General features: G+C 38.1%; 2 protein-coding genes across 3 annotated transcripts; one reads left to right on the forward strand and one right to left on the reverse strand.

The window, feature by feature from the left end:
- Positions 1-732: 732 nt before the first annotated feature.
- Positions 733-7,459, reverse strand: rassf1 (Ras association domain family member 1). 2 transcript variants are annotated; one of them, XM_044347870.1, is made up of 7 exons: positions 7,319-7,459; positions 5,006-5,480; positions 3,501-3,625; positions 1,830-1,934; positions 1,427-1,703; positions 1,205-1,320; positions 733-1,095 (listed from the first exon to the last, which is right to left on the reverse strand). In XM_044347870.1, exons 2-7 carry the CDS (start codon positions 5,283-5,285, stop codon positions 946-948), a joined length of 1,053 nt encoding a protein of 350 aa, XP_044203805.1. In that variant the 5' UTR covers positions 5,286-5,480; positions 7,319-7,459; the 3' UTR covers positions 733-945. The 2 variants fall into 2 exon arrangements, with proteins under 2 accessions (XP_044203805.1, XP_044203806.1); XM_044347871.1 differs by lacking the exons at positions 3,501-3,625; positions 5,006-5,480; positions 7,319-7,459 and adding an exon at positions 2,180-3,483.
- Positions 7,460-11,661: 4,202 nt separating this feature from the next.
- Positions 11,662-13,968, forward strand: LOC122980138 (transmembrane reductase CYB561D2). Its single transcript, XM_044347874.1, has 3 exons — positions 11,662-12,068; positions 12,154-12,191; positions 12,574-13,968. The coding sequence occupies exons 1-3, from the start codon at positions 11,936-11,938 to the stop codon at positions 13,075-13,077; spliced, it is 675 nt and encodes a 224-aa protein (XP_044203809.1). The 5' UTR covers positions 11,662-11,935; the 3' UTR covers positions 13,078-13,968.
- The last annotated feature ends 135 nt before the right edge of the window (positions 13,969-14,103 follow it).

Below are 14,103 nucleotides of genomic sequence, written 5' to 3' on the forward strand. Positions count from 1 at the left end.
ACATACAATGATATGTTAGGCAATAGTGTGCTTACAGCTTTATAGCATTATAACAGTGTGGGGAAAGTTTTTTCCTGTTTCAACATGACAATGCCCTTATGCACAAATAAAAAGTGTGTTTCTGAGTATAGTGTGGAAGAACTTGAGGGCTTGCACAAACACTGACCCCTAACCTATTTCAACACCTTTGTGATCAATTTAAATTTAAAGCTGCAGAGACTAAATCTTGGCTGCCAGGTTCCAAAATTTTGTGGAAATCCTTACTGGAAGAGTGGGGCTTTTATAATAGTAAAAAAATGTCCATGATTTTCAATAAGATGTTTTATAATCACATATGTGTGTAATTTTTGGGTGTTCATTTACTTTTGGCCAGATCTGCTTTGGCTTACAACACTAGAATGTGAGCAAACAGTCTATCAAACCTTGTACTTCAAGTAAAATTTGAAATCACCATAACAATGACATCAAATGGCCCATTACTATCACCAGTTTATTAGATAATTAGAATATAAACACAATGTTTCACATTTTTATTTGCCCAACTTGATTTCACAGGTTCATTAAAGTGCCAAAATTTAAAAACAAAACTAAATATCACATTATAAATGAACAGAATGTGTTTTTAAAACCAATATAAATAATCTAATCAGAGCAGCATGTTTTTCAAAAAAACAAAAAAACAAAAAACTGCATCCAATTAAGTCCAAAATAATCTATAATTTATTTTACCCATTCAATTCACAACTCTGGCACAAAAAGTAGCCTAAATTTTTACGTAGTTCACATTTAATATAACACCAGCGTCCCTGCTTCTTTAAAAACCTTTCTGAGCTATTTCCTTCCCTTTTACACAGCTATAAACCTTCTCACTGATGGTCGGTGGAGGAGGTTCTTCTTCATCTTCAAATATGAGGATCAGATGAATGTCTCTGGCTTTAAACAAGGTCAACCAGGAGTAGTAATCCTTGACATGGCCTTCTTCATCATCTCTCTGGCAAGAGCGTATCGCTTCACTATCTGCCGTACATGTTCTTCCTCCTCACGCTGCAGAATCCGCAGAAAGTTGCACAACTCAGGAAAGCTAAATGCATCCCACTGTGGAGGTAAGCAATTTAATTAAAAACAGCTGTATGAACAGTACATATATACATATTTAGTTGTTGACAAGTTTATCATTTGACTTCATTCACAAATGAAAACTTACATTCACCTCCCCCGTCTCATTCTCCTTCAAGACCAGACTCAGGACTTTTTCACTCGGACCAGCACACAAGCGAAGGTAGAGGGGACACTCATCGTCAGACAGTTTACGCATGTACACTGAGTAAAACAAACAAAAAAGAAGAAAAAAATCAGTACCTCAGAGGATAATACTTGGAGGTACTATTTTGTTTTCTAGTATCCACACAGTATTGAGGATTCTTACCTTGATTTTGTCTGTCAGTGCGTTCAAACAGGGAAAACTTGGCTGGGTTGTCCACCAGGGTAAATTTATTGAGCAATGCCTCGATGACTTCACGTACCCGTGTTTGGGAGCTTATGTGCAGGTGCTTTGCAGTGTCTTTGGGGAGGTAGAAAGATGTACGTCGCTTCATCAGTGCGCCCTGCTGATCTTCCTCCAGGCTCTGAGGAGGAGGGAGGGAGATGGGACGAATTAACTGAAAGTGGACCTTGATGAAACCAGTGTAGGACCCGTCTTTATTCTGCAAGGTAGACAGATTCGTAGTGTAAGAATGGGAGTGAAATAGTTTCACACAACATCATCATACTGTGGTCTGCTATATTTATGTGTGTGAATATTCAGAAAAAAAGGTTTATTAGTTACTCACAACCACCATGTAGAGACTGCTGTTGACCTGAGCATTATACTCCTGAACCTTCTGTTGGATCTCACCAACACTCAACTCCTGTTTACTCAAATCGATCTGTTCATCCTGAAAAGAAAAAGAGCAGGTACAGTACAGCAAATAGGCCACATGATGTCATCAGATAGCCTGTCTTCACCACTGAGCTTTGAGGATGAAGAGAAAGTGACAGAACCGAACAGAAATAAGAGTAAAATCAATTCAAGCTGTTTGTCTGTAGTTACAAAATCAAGACATACATAATCATTCACCCAACAGAATATGAAAACTGCTTTTTGACCAGAACTGATGAACTACATATGTCATAGCCTCACCGTTGACCTGCTGACCTTGTGAAAGAAAGATGTATAGGCAGTAAAATACAGTTCCAGCTCTGATTTGCCAACGTCCTGACTGGAGAATGTGCTGCTTTCTGTGCTTCCCCAAGTCATCTCCAAAGTTAAGGTGAGCGGCAACTTTAAGACAAACCCTCTCAGATTTCTGTCATTGCTGCTATCTAACAATGATCTCTAGAGTTGTATGTCAGGGATAGCTTCTCTCTTCCATCTGGAGAGATCTCTGCTAACAGCTCTTTTGACCTCAACATTTCCATTTTGCTCCTCCCAGACAATAAAACCTCACAAAGACGTCTGAAGGATCAGCCCACTGTGGTCAGATAAACGTATTCAGAGTAATGCTCTCCTGATGTGTGTGAGAACACAGTGTGAAAGAGTTCCTCACAGACTAATTTTAAGGATAATTTTACATATGTGTAACCCAGATCTTACTGAAATGTGTGTGAAATCATTTATTTTTGTCCATCTCCATCATTTCATTATTTTTGATGGATTCACTGTTGCTGCAGCTTTCCTGAAGGCGTAAACCAAAGATGCAAGAATTTAGACCTCAAAAGCCAGAATATACTGTATGTATGTACTGTTATACTCTCATAAAAAGATGCTTCATCTCTGGTTTCAGTTCACTGGCTAAATCTGTGTTGACAGTAGAATTTATTTTGCAAAACAAAGTCGTTAAGAAAAGACAAAAAGCAAGCTTTGTGATCTTGTTTTTTGGTAGACATGTCTATATATCTATCTTGTCAGCTCCCCATTTTCTAAAAGGAGTTTTTCATGAGTAGTTTATCAAAATTAAATCAGTAATGTTGTGCTGTGCACAATCATAAATGATAGTAAACTGTATATCAACTCAAGCCAAAGCATATCAATAATGTTTGTGTTGCAAAACAGTGAATCAAAGCCAATCTGTGGTACTTCAGGAACCTCACTAGTGTCAGAATTGGTGGTATTTCTGAAATAAGGGCAGCTGTTTAATTGTGAAGTTGTTAAGTCGTCCCCTCCTCTCAGCTCTCTCCTAAATGACTTTGCTGTATGGATGCCTTGACAATAAGGAGGTAATAAAACCAGTATCTTTGAGGACATATGGCACACTGACACTGAGTGGACAGCTGTGGACAATCTGGTAGCCTCCATCTGCTTTATATAATAAGAATGGAGGTAGGATAAGGATAATTTCTTTCCTATCGTTTTTAAAAAATAATGAGTTTTTTAAAATGATGACAGGGAGGCAGCATGGCTTTCTTCTCATGTGCGTTATAGATTATTGTAATTATTGTTTGATTGTGACTTTGCTCCTCACCACATTTGTGTCTGTCTCGATGGAGTCGACAGAGAAATCTGCCCGGTCTTTTAACAAACTTCCATCTGTGCTGCAGTCCAGCTGGATGAATGGTCGGCAGCGGTAGTGACATGTATAACTGCAGTCTGAGAGACAAAGAGAGGGAGAGAGGGAGAGAGATTAGAGGGTGATTATTAGAGGGTGAAAATTCTGCATTCTGAGTAATGCTTTGGCTCGTGGTCAACACTTGTTGTGTTAGAGCCCTCCGATGTTGATTTTGTTCAATATTCTGTCCCTGTTCTGAAAAAGATCACCCAAAACACATTAACCTAGAGGGAGTATCTGTTTTATGTAAGCAATATACCAAAAATGTGTATGTGCAAAGTAAAAATTGCTCATGTTGGATATTTAATCTCTCTGTCAGCTGTTTCTAATTGATACAGTTAATGTCTTTGTTGACTGGGCTTTAACATACCACAGATATGTCTGGAGTAAAATGATGCTGAGAACATGAATATTCCCAGGCCCTTCGTGTACCAACATACGGTGAAACATGAAGCTTGCCAGGCCTTCCTACAGACCGGGACAAACTCTGAGATAAAGTTACTCATGAATGGAAAAGATAACACGAGCATCCTGCGTTTGAGCGAAACTGGAATCTGGAAAGTGACGACTTTATCACAACTTTGTGAGCTGTGGATGTACATGACTTTCTTACTAATTGAAAGGTTAATGGTTTTATCTGAATACCAGTTTTATTTACAAAACCCGGGTAAGCAACCACATTTTTTTTCTTCACAATATTAACCCAATTTGCAGGAACATGTCAATTTAAGGCAGATCACTGTATGTCATCCTGTCTCGTGTGATGCAGATTTAGTGTCTCGTCGCCTGTCTTTGCTTTTTAGGTCACTGGCTACAGTGAAAAACATGCTTATCATTTACACGCCAAAACTCAAAGGATAAGGCTGGTGTTATTTTTCTTATTGTCAACGAATCCCATGAAAAGACCAAAACCAACAATGTGTTAGTCTGTCTCTCATTAATTAACTAAAAATCAATTTACAAAATGGGTTGTCTTTTAAAAATAGGGCATGAATATATATTTAATTTGAAAAAGGCTAATTATATACTAAAACAGGTGGGCACTGTAGTTTTTAGCAAATGATAATCAAACAGGAGTAAATTGTGTATTTATTGGGGACTATTTTCAGCTGCAGATTTGCTGCACTAGTGAGTATTTACGGTGGCAGGATGGTGTTTTATGTGATCAGCTCAACATAAAGTACAGTTCCCATGTTTCTTGTAATGAAGGAATGTGTCACCCAGTGCAACAGTGTGGCTCACTGATGTGTTTTTAATATTTTTTGGAAAACAATGGAACACTGTGGCACATAACTTTATCAGGCTTTGGATACACAGACAACACTAATTAATTTGTTGCTGATTTTGGTTATTTTATGGGATTTGTTGCAGGCTCATCCTTTAGAAATATTCACACGTGTTCATGTGTTAAATTTACTCACTGGCACAGCGTAAACTCTGCTTATAAAGACCCCAGATGAATTCTCCACACAGGTCACACCAAGTGAGATGAGTGTAACCATAGGGCTGGAAGTCATGACCCACACCGGTCTCTCCTGCCTCGATGCTGACGCTGTCTCCAACCAGACGGACAACGTGGAAGTGGCTGGGGTGACCTGGGTTTAAAGGGGGCGGCGGAGCTGTGCGGGCCGCAGGAGCAGCCAGCTCGATGGGATCATTTACACTAAGGTCCTTCAGCTCGATCAGCTCACATTTAGACATCCTGTTCTTGATACAGACACTGACATGTCAAGTGAGCACTTGTTGTCCATGAGCTAGTATGGGTGTACATCCAGTCCTGAGAGGAGACAGCATTAGTGTGCACGCTTTGATGAGCACACAATGTTTTTGTGACTCGGTCCACTTCCAGCTTCTCCTATTGTGCAGAGGAACAGGCGGCCAGCAAGACCTTAAGAGCTGAAACAGGGTTATTGTTAGAATTCATACACAAGTGATACACAGAAAATCAATATCTATGTAATATTATGTATAGTATGGGCTTGACAAATGCAAAAACAAAGATTAACCTCTGTTATCTGATGCCAGGATTCATACGATTATATTAAAATGTGGGACAAGATGACAACCATAATCCTGTGCAATCCTGGCAGCTCATAGTGTTTTTCTGTGTGTGACAGTGAAAAAAAACTACTACATATGTTTTCTACAAAATATGAAATGTTACCAAAAACTGGATAAATTCACTTTCACTGATTAAAGTCAGAACTCAAAAGAGAAGAGGGGACAGCAATCATTTCATAAATAACTCTCAACACACTTGAAGTAAAAACAGCAACCTTAATCTGACATTTTAAAATGTTTACAGGTGGAGACAGGCAGTGTTGAAATGTAACTAAGTACATTTACTCGAGTACTTGAGACACTTGTACTTTCCAATTTATGATACTTCTACTTGATTGCATTTCTGTTGAAACATTGTACTTTTTCACTATTTATTAAATATTCACACTATTTATTAGTATTGCAGAGTTGGCTGGTCGTCTCTGTCCGTATGTCAGTAGAGTTACTGGTATATTTTCTATTTATAAAACTATTCTGGACAAACTCTCATCACATCACTGCAAATGTATTTTATGGAGTTCATCTTACAATTATTATTTCAGATCACAAAATGCACAGAGAGAGATGCAGCATGACTTTAAATTGATGAGTCAGACAAATTATCTCTGAATTCAAAATTATATGTCAATCTGTTCTTAACCAACTTTTAGCTTAGTATTATTATCTGTTTTTAGAGGTGGTTTGTCTGCAACTTTTTATGCTGCTGTCTTGACCAGGTCTCCAGTGTAAAAGAGGTTTCTGACTTCAATGAGACTCACCTGTAAGTAAAGGTTAAATAAAAACTATTTAAAAACAGCTACAGTAACAGGTTACTTTGGAAATTAAGATTTTACATTCAAAAACAAATGATCACTTTATAAAATATAATGCATTGTTGTGTATGTAGTAAAAAATTAGGTCCATCATAACGTACTAAATGCTGCTTACAAGTCAATACATCAGTAATAATCCATTCATAAAATATATAATCATATAAAAATAGAAATACATATAATTTTGTGGAATAATAGGTACTTTTTGTAAGATGCTGGTGAAACATGTTTTTTTAAGGTAAGATTTTAAATAGATTTTTAAAAATTTGAATTCTTCATTACTGAAGATTCCCTACGTATACTGTGGAATTTCTACTTCAACTACTTCAACAAGAATCAGAGTACTTCCTCCACCTCTTGTGACAGATAACACACACTGATGTGCCATTTCTATATGTTAATAAAACTTGTCTTGTTGAATTTACTGACTGTATTTCTCTGGAGTGTCGGTAAGAAGATGATGCGTAAAAATGTTCGCAGGTGCATCTGAAATGTAGTTTCATTAGTTTTCCTGTGGAGCTGCATTGTGACTTGAATATGAACAACCCGGGCTCTATTTGCCAAGTGGGTCACCACACGGCGCATTATTCACTCCACAAGGCAACAAGAGCACATTGTGTCACCCATGCATAGAGTTTGCTGTTTATTTCCCCCATATAAAACACATATGACTTGATCTATACGAGAACAAGTTCAGATCATTCTTTCATTTGTCATTTGTTGCAAATGCAGCTCAGTCAGTAACGGGACAGCCCGGTTTAATCCTGCAGTCTGAAACAGGACGAGAAACTAAGTGACAATGACCCCCCGAACAAGTCTTTGGATTTGCTGACAGACAAACCTTAAAAAAAGTGACCTTACCTCATTTAATTCATCACCGCCACTTATCGTAGAGGAGATTTGCGCGCAGTTTGTCGTTGTGTTAACAGCAGACCGTCCCTCTCCAGACGCACGCACTTCAGTTTGCGCATGCACATTGTGAGTGTGGGATTACTGTCTAATAATCCCTCTGTAACCATCCTGAGAGAGAGAGAGAGAGAGAGAGAGAGAGAGAGAGAGAGAGAGAGAGAGAGAGAGAGAGAGAGAGAGAGAGAGAGAGAGAGAGAGAGAGAGAGAGAGGCATTCGCAGGAGGAATCCCCTCAGTTCCCACACACATTAGAAGTACATGTCTGCAGTGATGGAGTGGTAAATAAAAAGCAAGTTTGGGTCCAAAACTGCACAGTTTTACCATGGCCAACTGACAATGTTGTGATGGCCTTCATTATAGTTCATGTGCATTTTATGTTCAAGTGTGTGTGTGTGTGTGTGTGTGTGTGTGTGTGTGGTTTATTTAGGCTTGTTTCAACTGCCTATAAGACAAATTTCACTGGGGACAAGTAAAAGTAAAAAGTTTAAAGTTCTGGTGTTATATCAGAAAGAGAGCCATCCTGCTACAGACTTGTGAAGGACAGACTGTCCATTTACAATGAATATCATAATTTCATATATTATTAATTAAGGTATATCTCACATGGTCTGTAAAATTTCAGAATTTTCTCAATAAGGGATTTGAGTAAATGTAAAATATCATATCAGTGATTTCACCTGTTTATAGACATTCCTTGTATATCTCTCTGAAGATTATTGTGTTGTGTGTGAATACATCGAGAGCCACTAAACTGGAGTCAAATTCCTTGTATGCATAAACACATCTTGGCCAATAAAGATGATTCTGATCATTTCCACCCTGAAACACATGCTGTAGGAGTCACTGTTCTCAAATGGTTGGTATCTCAGTTTGGAATGAATAGACTATTTAATGTTTAATTGAGGGCCATTTGGAGATCACTCAGTGAGGAAGAAGCCTCCAGGCTCAAATATGGGGGGCAGATGAATGGCTCTTCTTACTCTGTATTATCTCTCTCAAGCCAGACTAGCATGTTGGAAAACTGTGAGGTTTCATAATGACTTCAGTCAGTCTTTGGGGGTTTGTAGAAAGAGAAAGATCTTACAGGGGCAGAGGGAGCGTAGGACAGAGATGTAAGTAAATGTTCGTCACGGCACATTTTTTTCACTCTACAACTACTACCAATTTTGGTTACACTAATACTAATACTACCATTAATACCAGTGGTGGTACTAAGAACACTTTTGAGGTATATATCCATTTTTTGCCACTTTATATTCATACTGCACTACATTCCAGTGGAAATACTGACATTTTTGCTCCATTTCTTGGTCAGCAGTTACTTTTCATATTAAGATTTTACATTAAAAAAAACATATTGTCAACTTATAAAATACAATATATTGTTGAAGAATTAAAATTCTTCAACAATATATTGTTGTTAACACATAAAGTTGTTAACATATGCTCTACCTTCACCACCAACAGTAAATTGCCACTTAAGCTTTGATGCATCAGTATCTAATTTACTGTTTATGTAGCAAAATATCACTTATATATCACTTTGGACCTTTTTCTACAAAATGAGCACTTTTGATACCTTTATTTTGCTGATAATCAGGATTTTGAATGAAGGACATGTAATCTATTTGTAATACAGTATTTTTGCATTTTTCTGTTGGTACTTTTCTTTAAGTACATGATCTGCATACTCAATCCATTACTGAAATACCAATAAAATGCGTGTATAAATGCAATAAAATGCGTGCATAATTCATAAAGTGAAGTTAATGTGCACTGCAGCAGCTGGGACGACAAGCCCTTTTGGAAATCTAAAACATTTTAAAAGGCATGGAGTAAATCTTGGATGTATAGACTGTTATGAGTCTTGTGTCAGCTGGACTCACAGCATTACTTAACTTTTACTGCTTACTAAATATATGACTAGTTTTGATGTTTTATATTAGTGCCACCATCTGGACAATACAAGCAATTGGCTTTGGCTGACTGTAAGCCACCATATAAACCTACTGAGAGCTCTGAGGGAAAAAAATGAATAAATAAAAATCCAATTTAAACGCAATAGGCAGCTTTTCAGCTTCTGTTTGGTGGGAATAACATGTCTACATTATAATGTGTGTGTAGAAAAGAGACATACAGACAGACAGGGATGGATGTCTAGAATGAGCATGTTGTTGTTGTTTTCTCAAGATGTGTGGAGGCCCTGCAGAGTCACAAGCTTATTAAAGTAATTGGAGCACAATAACCAGTGATCAGCTGATCAGTGAGTGTCCATTGAATGTTGGACGGGTGGTATTAATCTGAGACGTACACTATATACTTGCTTAACAAACAACATGCACCACAACAATTTTCCTGCGTGGGTATGTGATTTTGACAGCACCTCCAACAATTATTATTATTATTATCAATATGCTAGTAGTAGTAGTTGTAGTAGTAGTAATAGTATTTTTACACAATGCAAATACTTAAGCAAGCCTTCTCTTTCCTAGACCTTGACTTTAGAAGTAGACTATTTGTGCCTACAGCCCGTCGTTGCTGAACTGTGAAATTTTTGGGGATTTTTTCTGGAAAGCCTCCACGTCAGCTAGGAGGAGATGAATGAACTTTACCAAAACAAGCAGAGAAGACTTCCGGGAATCCCGGCTTCAGAATAAAAGCGTTAAACGGGTTAATCATTTGGAAGCAGAAACTATTAACTTCTTTTTGTATCTAAAGAGTAACCTCAAAGATTATTAGAGTGCTGCTCCACCAGTGACATCATAGATAATGTTGAGGCTTTGCCCTCTCAGGTTGATTCTCACATTTTGAATCCGAAAGTGTCACCTCAATTATTTTTATATTATTTAAATTATTTTACTTTTTTCTGGTAAAGTGTTACTGTAAGGTCTCTGGGATGCTAAAAAGCCTTGCAAAGCCACACAGGTGTTTTAATGTACTCTGGCTAATTAGACTTCTGCTCAGGTTGAAGTTTGGCTGAGCTATGCTGGAATTAATTCTGGTAGGATACCAAACTTCATGTGTCAATAAGAACAATAAACGTGCAACCTCTCCCAGATCTGTATAGAAGAGGTCTACATTAATCTATCTTAATCCACTCTGACCTCTCCCACCCAAACATGTGCAACACAACTAATATGAGAGTCAGACAGCTGTCAATCAAGCACAGTTGCCACATGCCTACATAGTCCTCAGACAAGGTCTGGTCAAACAAAATAAGAGAAAACACCTGTGTGGGTGGACCATATGTTCCCCTTTAAGGTGTAGTGTACATGTGTCTGGTTTTATCTGCTATAGGGCCCGCAGGCAAAAATGAGCTTTGGGCTCCAATTTTAACTCACAGAACACAAAAATACAAAATAACATAGGAACAATTTAAGTAATAATTTAGTAATATGCCATGTGTACATTTTGACACAGGTAGACAGCACTGATAATAATTCTGGATCCACATTAAGGTCTTTATCATTTATCCTATTCCCAAGCAAATTTTCAATTACTATAATCAACTTACCCCAAGCCAACTGACACACAATAAATCTGGGGCCTTTGTGGCCCCTGACCGTCTAGGACCACCTTTGTGTTAATCCAACTTTGAGTGTACAGCCCATGTAAAACATCTATTTACATGTTAAAGTGACCTTTGAATTCAGTAACTTGGAATAATATGACTAGGACTGCAACAAATTATTATTTTCATTAACGATCAATCTGACAAGTATTATCTTGATTCATGAATTGATTGTTTGGGCTATAAAATGTTATAAAATAGTGAAGAATCACAATATCCCACAGCCTAAAAAGACATCTTCAAATTGCTTTTTGTCAACTAACAGTTAAACCCAAAGATATTCAATTTAGAATGATATAAAACTAAGAAAAGCAGCAAATCATTGCAACTGGAAACAATATGGACAGAGAATGCTCAAAATTTTTCCTTAAAAACACGACTAAAACAATCTTAGCTCTAAATATGACTGCAGAAAAACACATAGATTATATTTTCATGTTTTTTTTAGTGGTGGCAAAATATAACACTTTATTCTGAAAAACATAACCGGAAAATTATTTTTTGTAACCGGCGGAGGCCAATTTTTTTTTCCTAGGATCGCGAAGTCATGACCCACCCTCCTCTGCCTCTGATTGGCTAGTACTCGTTACCTCTGTTGGTTAGATTGGTTAGGTTTAGGTATGAGGAGTATGATTGGTTAGAGTTAGGGAAGGAATATCAGGGTAAGCCAATCAGAGGTAGAGTAGGGCGGGTCTTGTCTTCGCCATCCTAGGAACAAAAAATATCACCGGCGAAGATACGTCACAACGTAGAGCGTATATGCAGCGCTGCAATTTAAGCAGAAACGTGTTAATGCTTCGTAAATTTACGGTTATGTGACAGTTATCTGGCAATGTAGCTTCTGTTTAAGACCCATTTTCCGGCTTTAAATAACGCAGGACTCCACAGTTAAACTTTTCCATCTAGTTCCGCGTCTGTTTGACTGAAACTACGAGGTCACTTTAGGTCAGTAACCTGGGTCAATATAAGATCAGTCAAAACACATTATTCCTACTAACCATGGGTCACAACAGAGAGACTGACTCCGAGCCTCGGGTGTACGGTTACACCAGGACAGCCTCCGCAGTGCTGACCCACTTCATCTGCGTTGGCTTCACGGTATTCATTGCAGTCCTGTCTCGACCCGGTACAAGTGAGTGCTCCTGATGTCCAGACGTTTTTATGTCACCGTCGTTCTTTGCACATCTGTTCATTTTATTTCATCTGTGTTATTTTAGGTTGGTTTTCCTGGCATCCTTTCTTCATGACACTGGCAGTAAGTTGGAACTTAAAAAATAAATATTTTCAGATGTAAACACACAATCAAACATTCCTATTTTAATTTTAGAGGTGAAACAATTAGTCAATTAATCGATTAATCTATAAACAGAATATATCAGCAACTGTTTTGATTATGTTATTCTTTTAAGTCATTCATAAGCAAAAAAATACTAAAAATTCACAGGCTCCAGCCTCTCAAATGTGTAATTGAATATGTCAATTTGGGAAATAGTGATGGCCACTTTCTTTCTCTTACTATTTTCAGACATTTAACGGAATAAACAATTAATCAAATAATTAAGAAAATAAAAGTTGAATCAATAATGAAAATGATCATGTATTGCAGCTCTGTTTCATTTTCTTCTCTCTTCCACCAGTTCTCCTTCTTCATGACAGAAGCCATACTCCTCTTCTCCCTTCACGGCTCACCCATCAAAAGATTTCCACACAAGACCAAAGGTCGTGTTCACTGGATGCTGCAGTGCCTCTGTGTGTCCTGTGCGGTTCTGGGTCTGGCAGCCATCTCTTACAACAAACACCTGAATGGTAAACCTCACTTCACCTCATGGCACGGTCTGCTGGGCCTGCTCACAGTGTGCGTCGTGGTCGTGCAGTCTTTGGCAGCTGTTCCCCTCATCTACCACTCTCTAGCTAAAGGCTGGTCTCTGGCCAAACTCAAGCGCTACCATGCGGCGTCTGGACTTGTCACCTTTGTGCTTGGCAGCACAAGCCTGCTCCTCGGCCTCTGCTCGGCCTGGTTCACCGCGTCTGTTGGTGAATACACCTGGTACCTGTCAGCACTCTGCCCTGCTTTCGTCGCCCTCATCATAATGAACCAGGTCAGCAGTGCTTACATGGCTAAAAAACGCTTACAGTCCTGACGAAGGCTATGATATGGATAGTTCCACAAAACCATCACAGAATACTTTTGTAAAGTCTGCCTGTAGAGATTTCATTTTTCCAGTTACGTGCTATCATTGCATGAAAGTCCAAAAGAAGATGATCTCTGCAACCTTTCTGATGGTCTGTCATTCCAAGAAACAGCGCTGCCAAATGTGGATAATGAAATACTTGTTTTTTGCTGCCTTTTTTTTTTTTTTAAACAATGTACACATGGCTGTAGATGTCATTGAGGACACTGAGGTTACATCCTGTGTATGTTTTCTGATCATTTGGGTGGGGTTCAGTGACTTCAGGAGTTTACATTTTCATCTGGATGGATCTTTTGGGGACCATGAATGTTTTTACAAAAATTTCATGGGAATCCATCCAATAGTTCTTGAGACATTTCACTCTGAATCATAAATGTTAACCTCATGGTGGCATAAGAGGAAAAGTCAGTGGATCACCTGTAGGCTTAATCGTCAAGGGACCATGGATGGAAATCCGTCCCATATTTCTTGAGATATTTCAGTTTGGACCAAAGTGATAGATAAATAAATTTATTCAGAAACAAAACTAAAAGGGTTTAAATATTCTCTACCAGGATCTTAAACCAGGTAGTGTGGAGAGGGTTTTGATCATTTAGAAGATCAATAAATAAAATGCAATTTTTTTTTTTTTATGGAGTTAAGCTTTTGGACTCATCTTGTACTCCACATCCTGGCCACAGCCCAAACTTTATTTTGATTTCTTGATCTCAGGTTGCTTGTTACGCTGCCTTTTTAATATTGATGCTGCCTTTGATGACTGATTTAGCTGCATGTTTGAATAAATGAGATAATATATCACGCTTAAGATATTGTAAATTAAAAACATTTGATAAGGATTCACACTGCAGTTGTGAGTGTTTTATTGTTAAAATAACATTGATAACACAGTCATTCTGCTTCGATCTAGGCTGCATGTACGAAATTCTCACTGGATCAGCCGTCAATGGGTCAAAGTGAACAAAAGGTTAAAAAACG

Source organism: Thunnus albacares, chromosome 4, assembly GCF_914725855.1.
Source record: "Thunnus albacares chromosome 4, fThuAlb1.1, whole genome shotgun sequence".
NCBI lineage: Eukaryota > Metazoa > Chordata > Actinopteri > Scombriformes > Scombridae > Thunnus > Thunnus albacares.

Excerpts from the sequence above, each read along its gene's own strand:
- rassf1 (XM_044347870.1), bottom strand. The coding sequence starts at position 5,285 with ATGTCTAAATGTGAGCTGATCGAGCTGAAGGACCTTAGTGTAAATGAT. Across the intron at positions 1,704-1,829 it reads GCAGTCTCTACATGGTGGTT|AATAAAGACGGGTCCTACAC; the intron begins GTGAGTAACTAA and ends TCTACCTTGCAG. Across the intron at positions 1,321-1,426 it reads CACTGACAGACAAAATCAAG|TGTACATGCGTAAACTGTCT; the intron begins GTAAGAATCCTC and ends TGTTTTACTCAG.
- LOC122980138 (XM_044347874.1), top strand. The coding sequence starts at position 11,936 with ATGGGTCACAACAGAGAGACTGACTCCGAGCCTCGGGTGTACGGTTAC. Across the intron at positions 12,069-12,153 it reads CCTGTCTCGACCCGGTACAA|GTTGGTTTTCCTGGCATCCT; the intron begins GTGAGTGCTCCT and ends GTGTTATTTTAG. Across the intron at positions 12,192-12,573 it reads CTTTCTTCATGACACTGGCA|TTCTCCTTCTTCATGACAGA; the intron begins GTAAGTTGGAAC and ends CTCTTCCACCAG.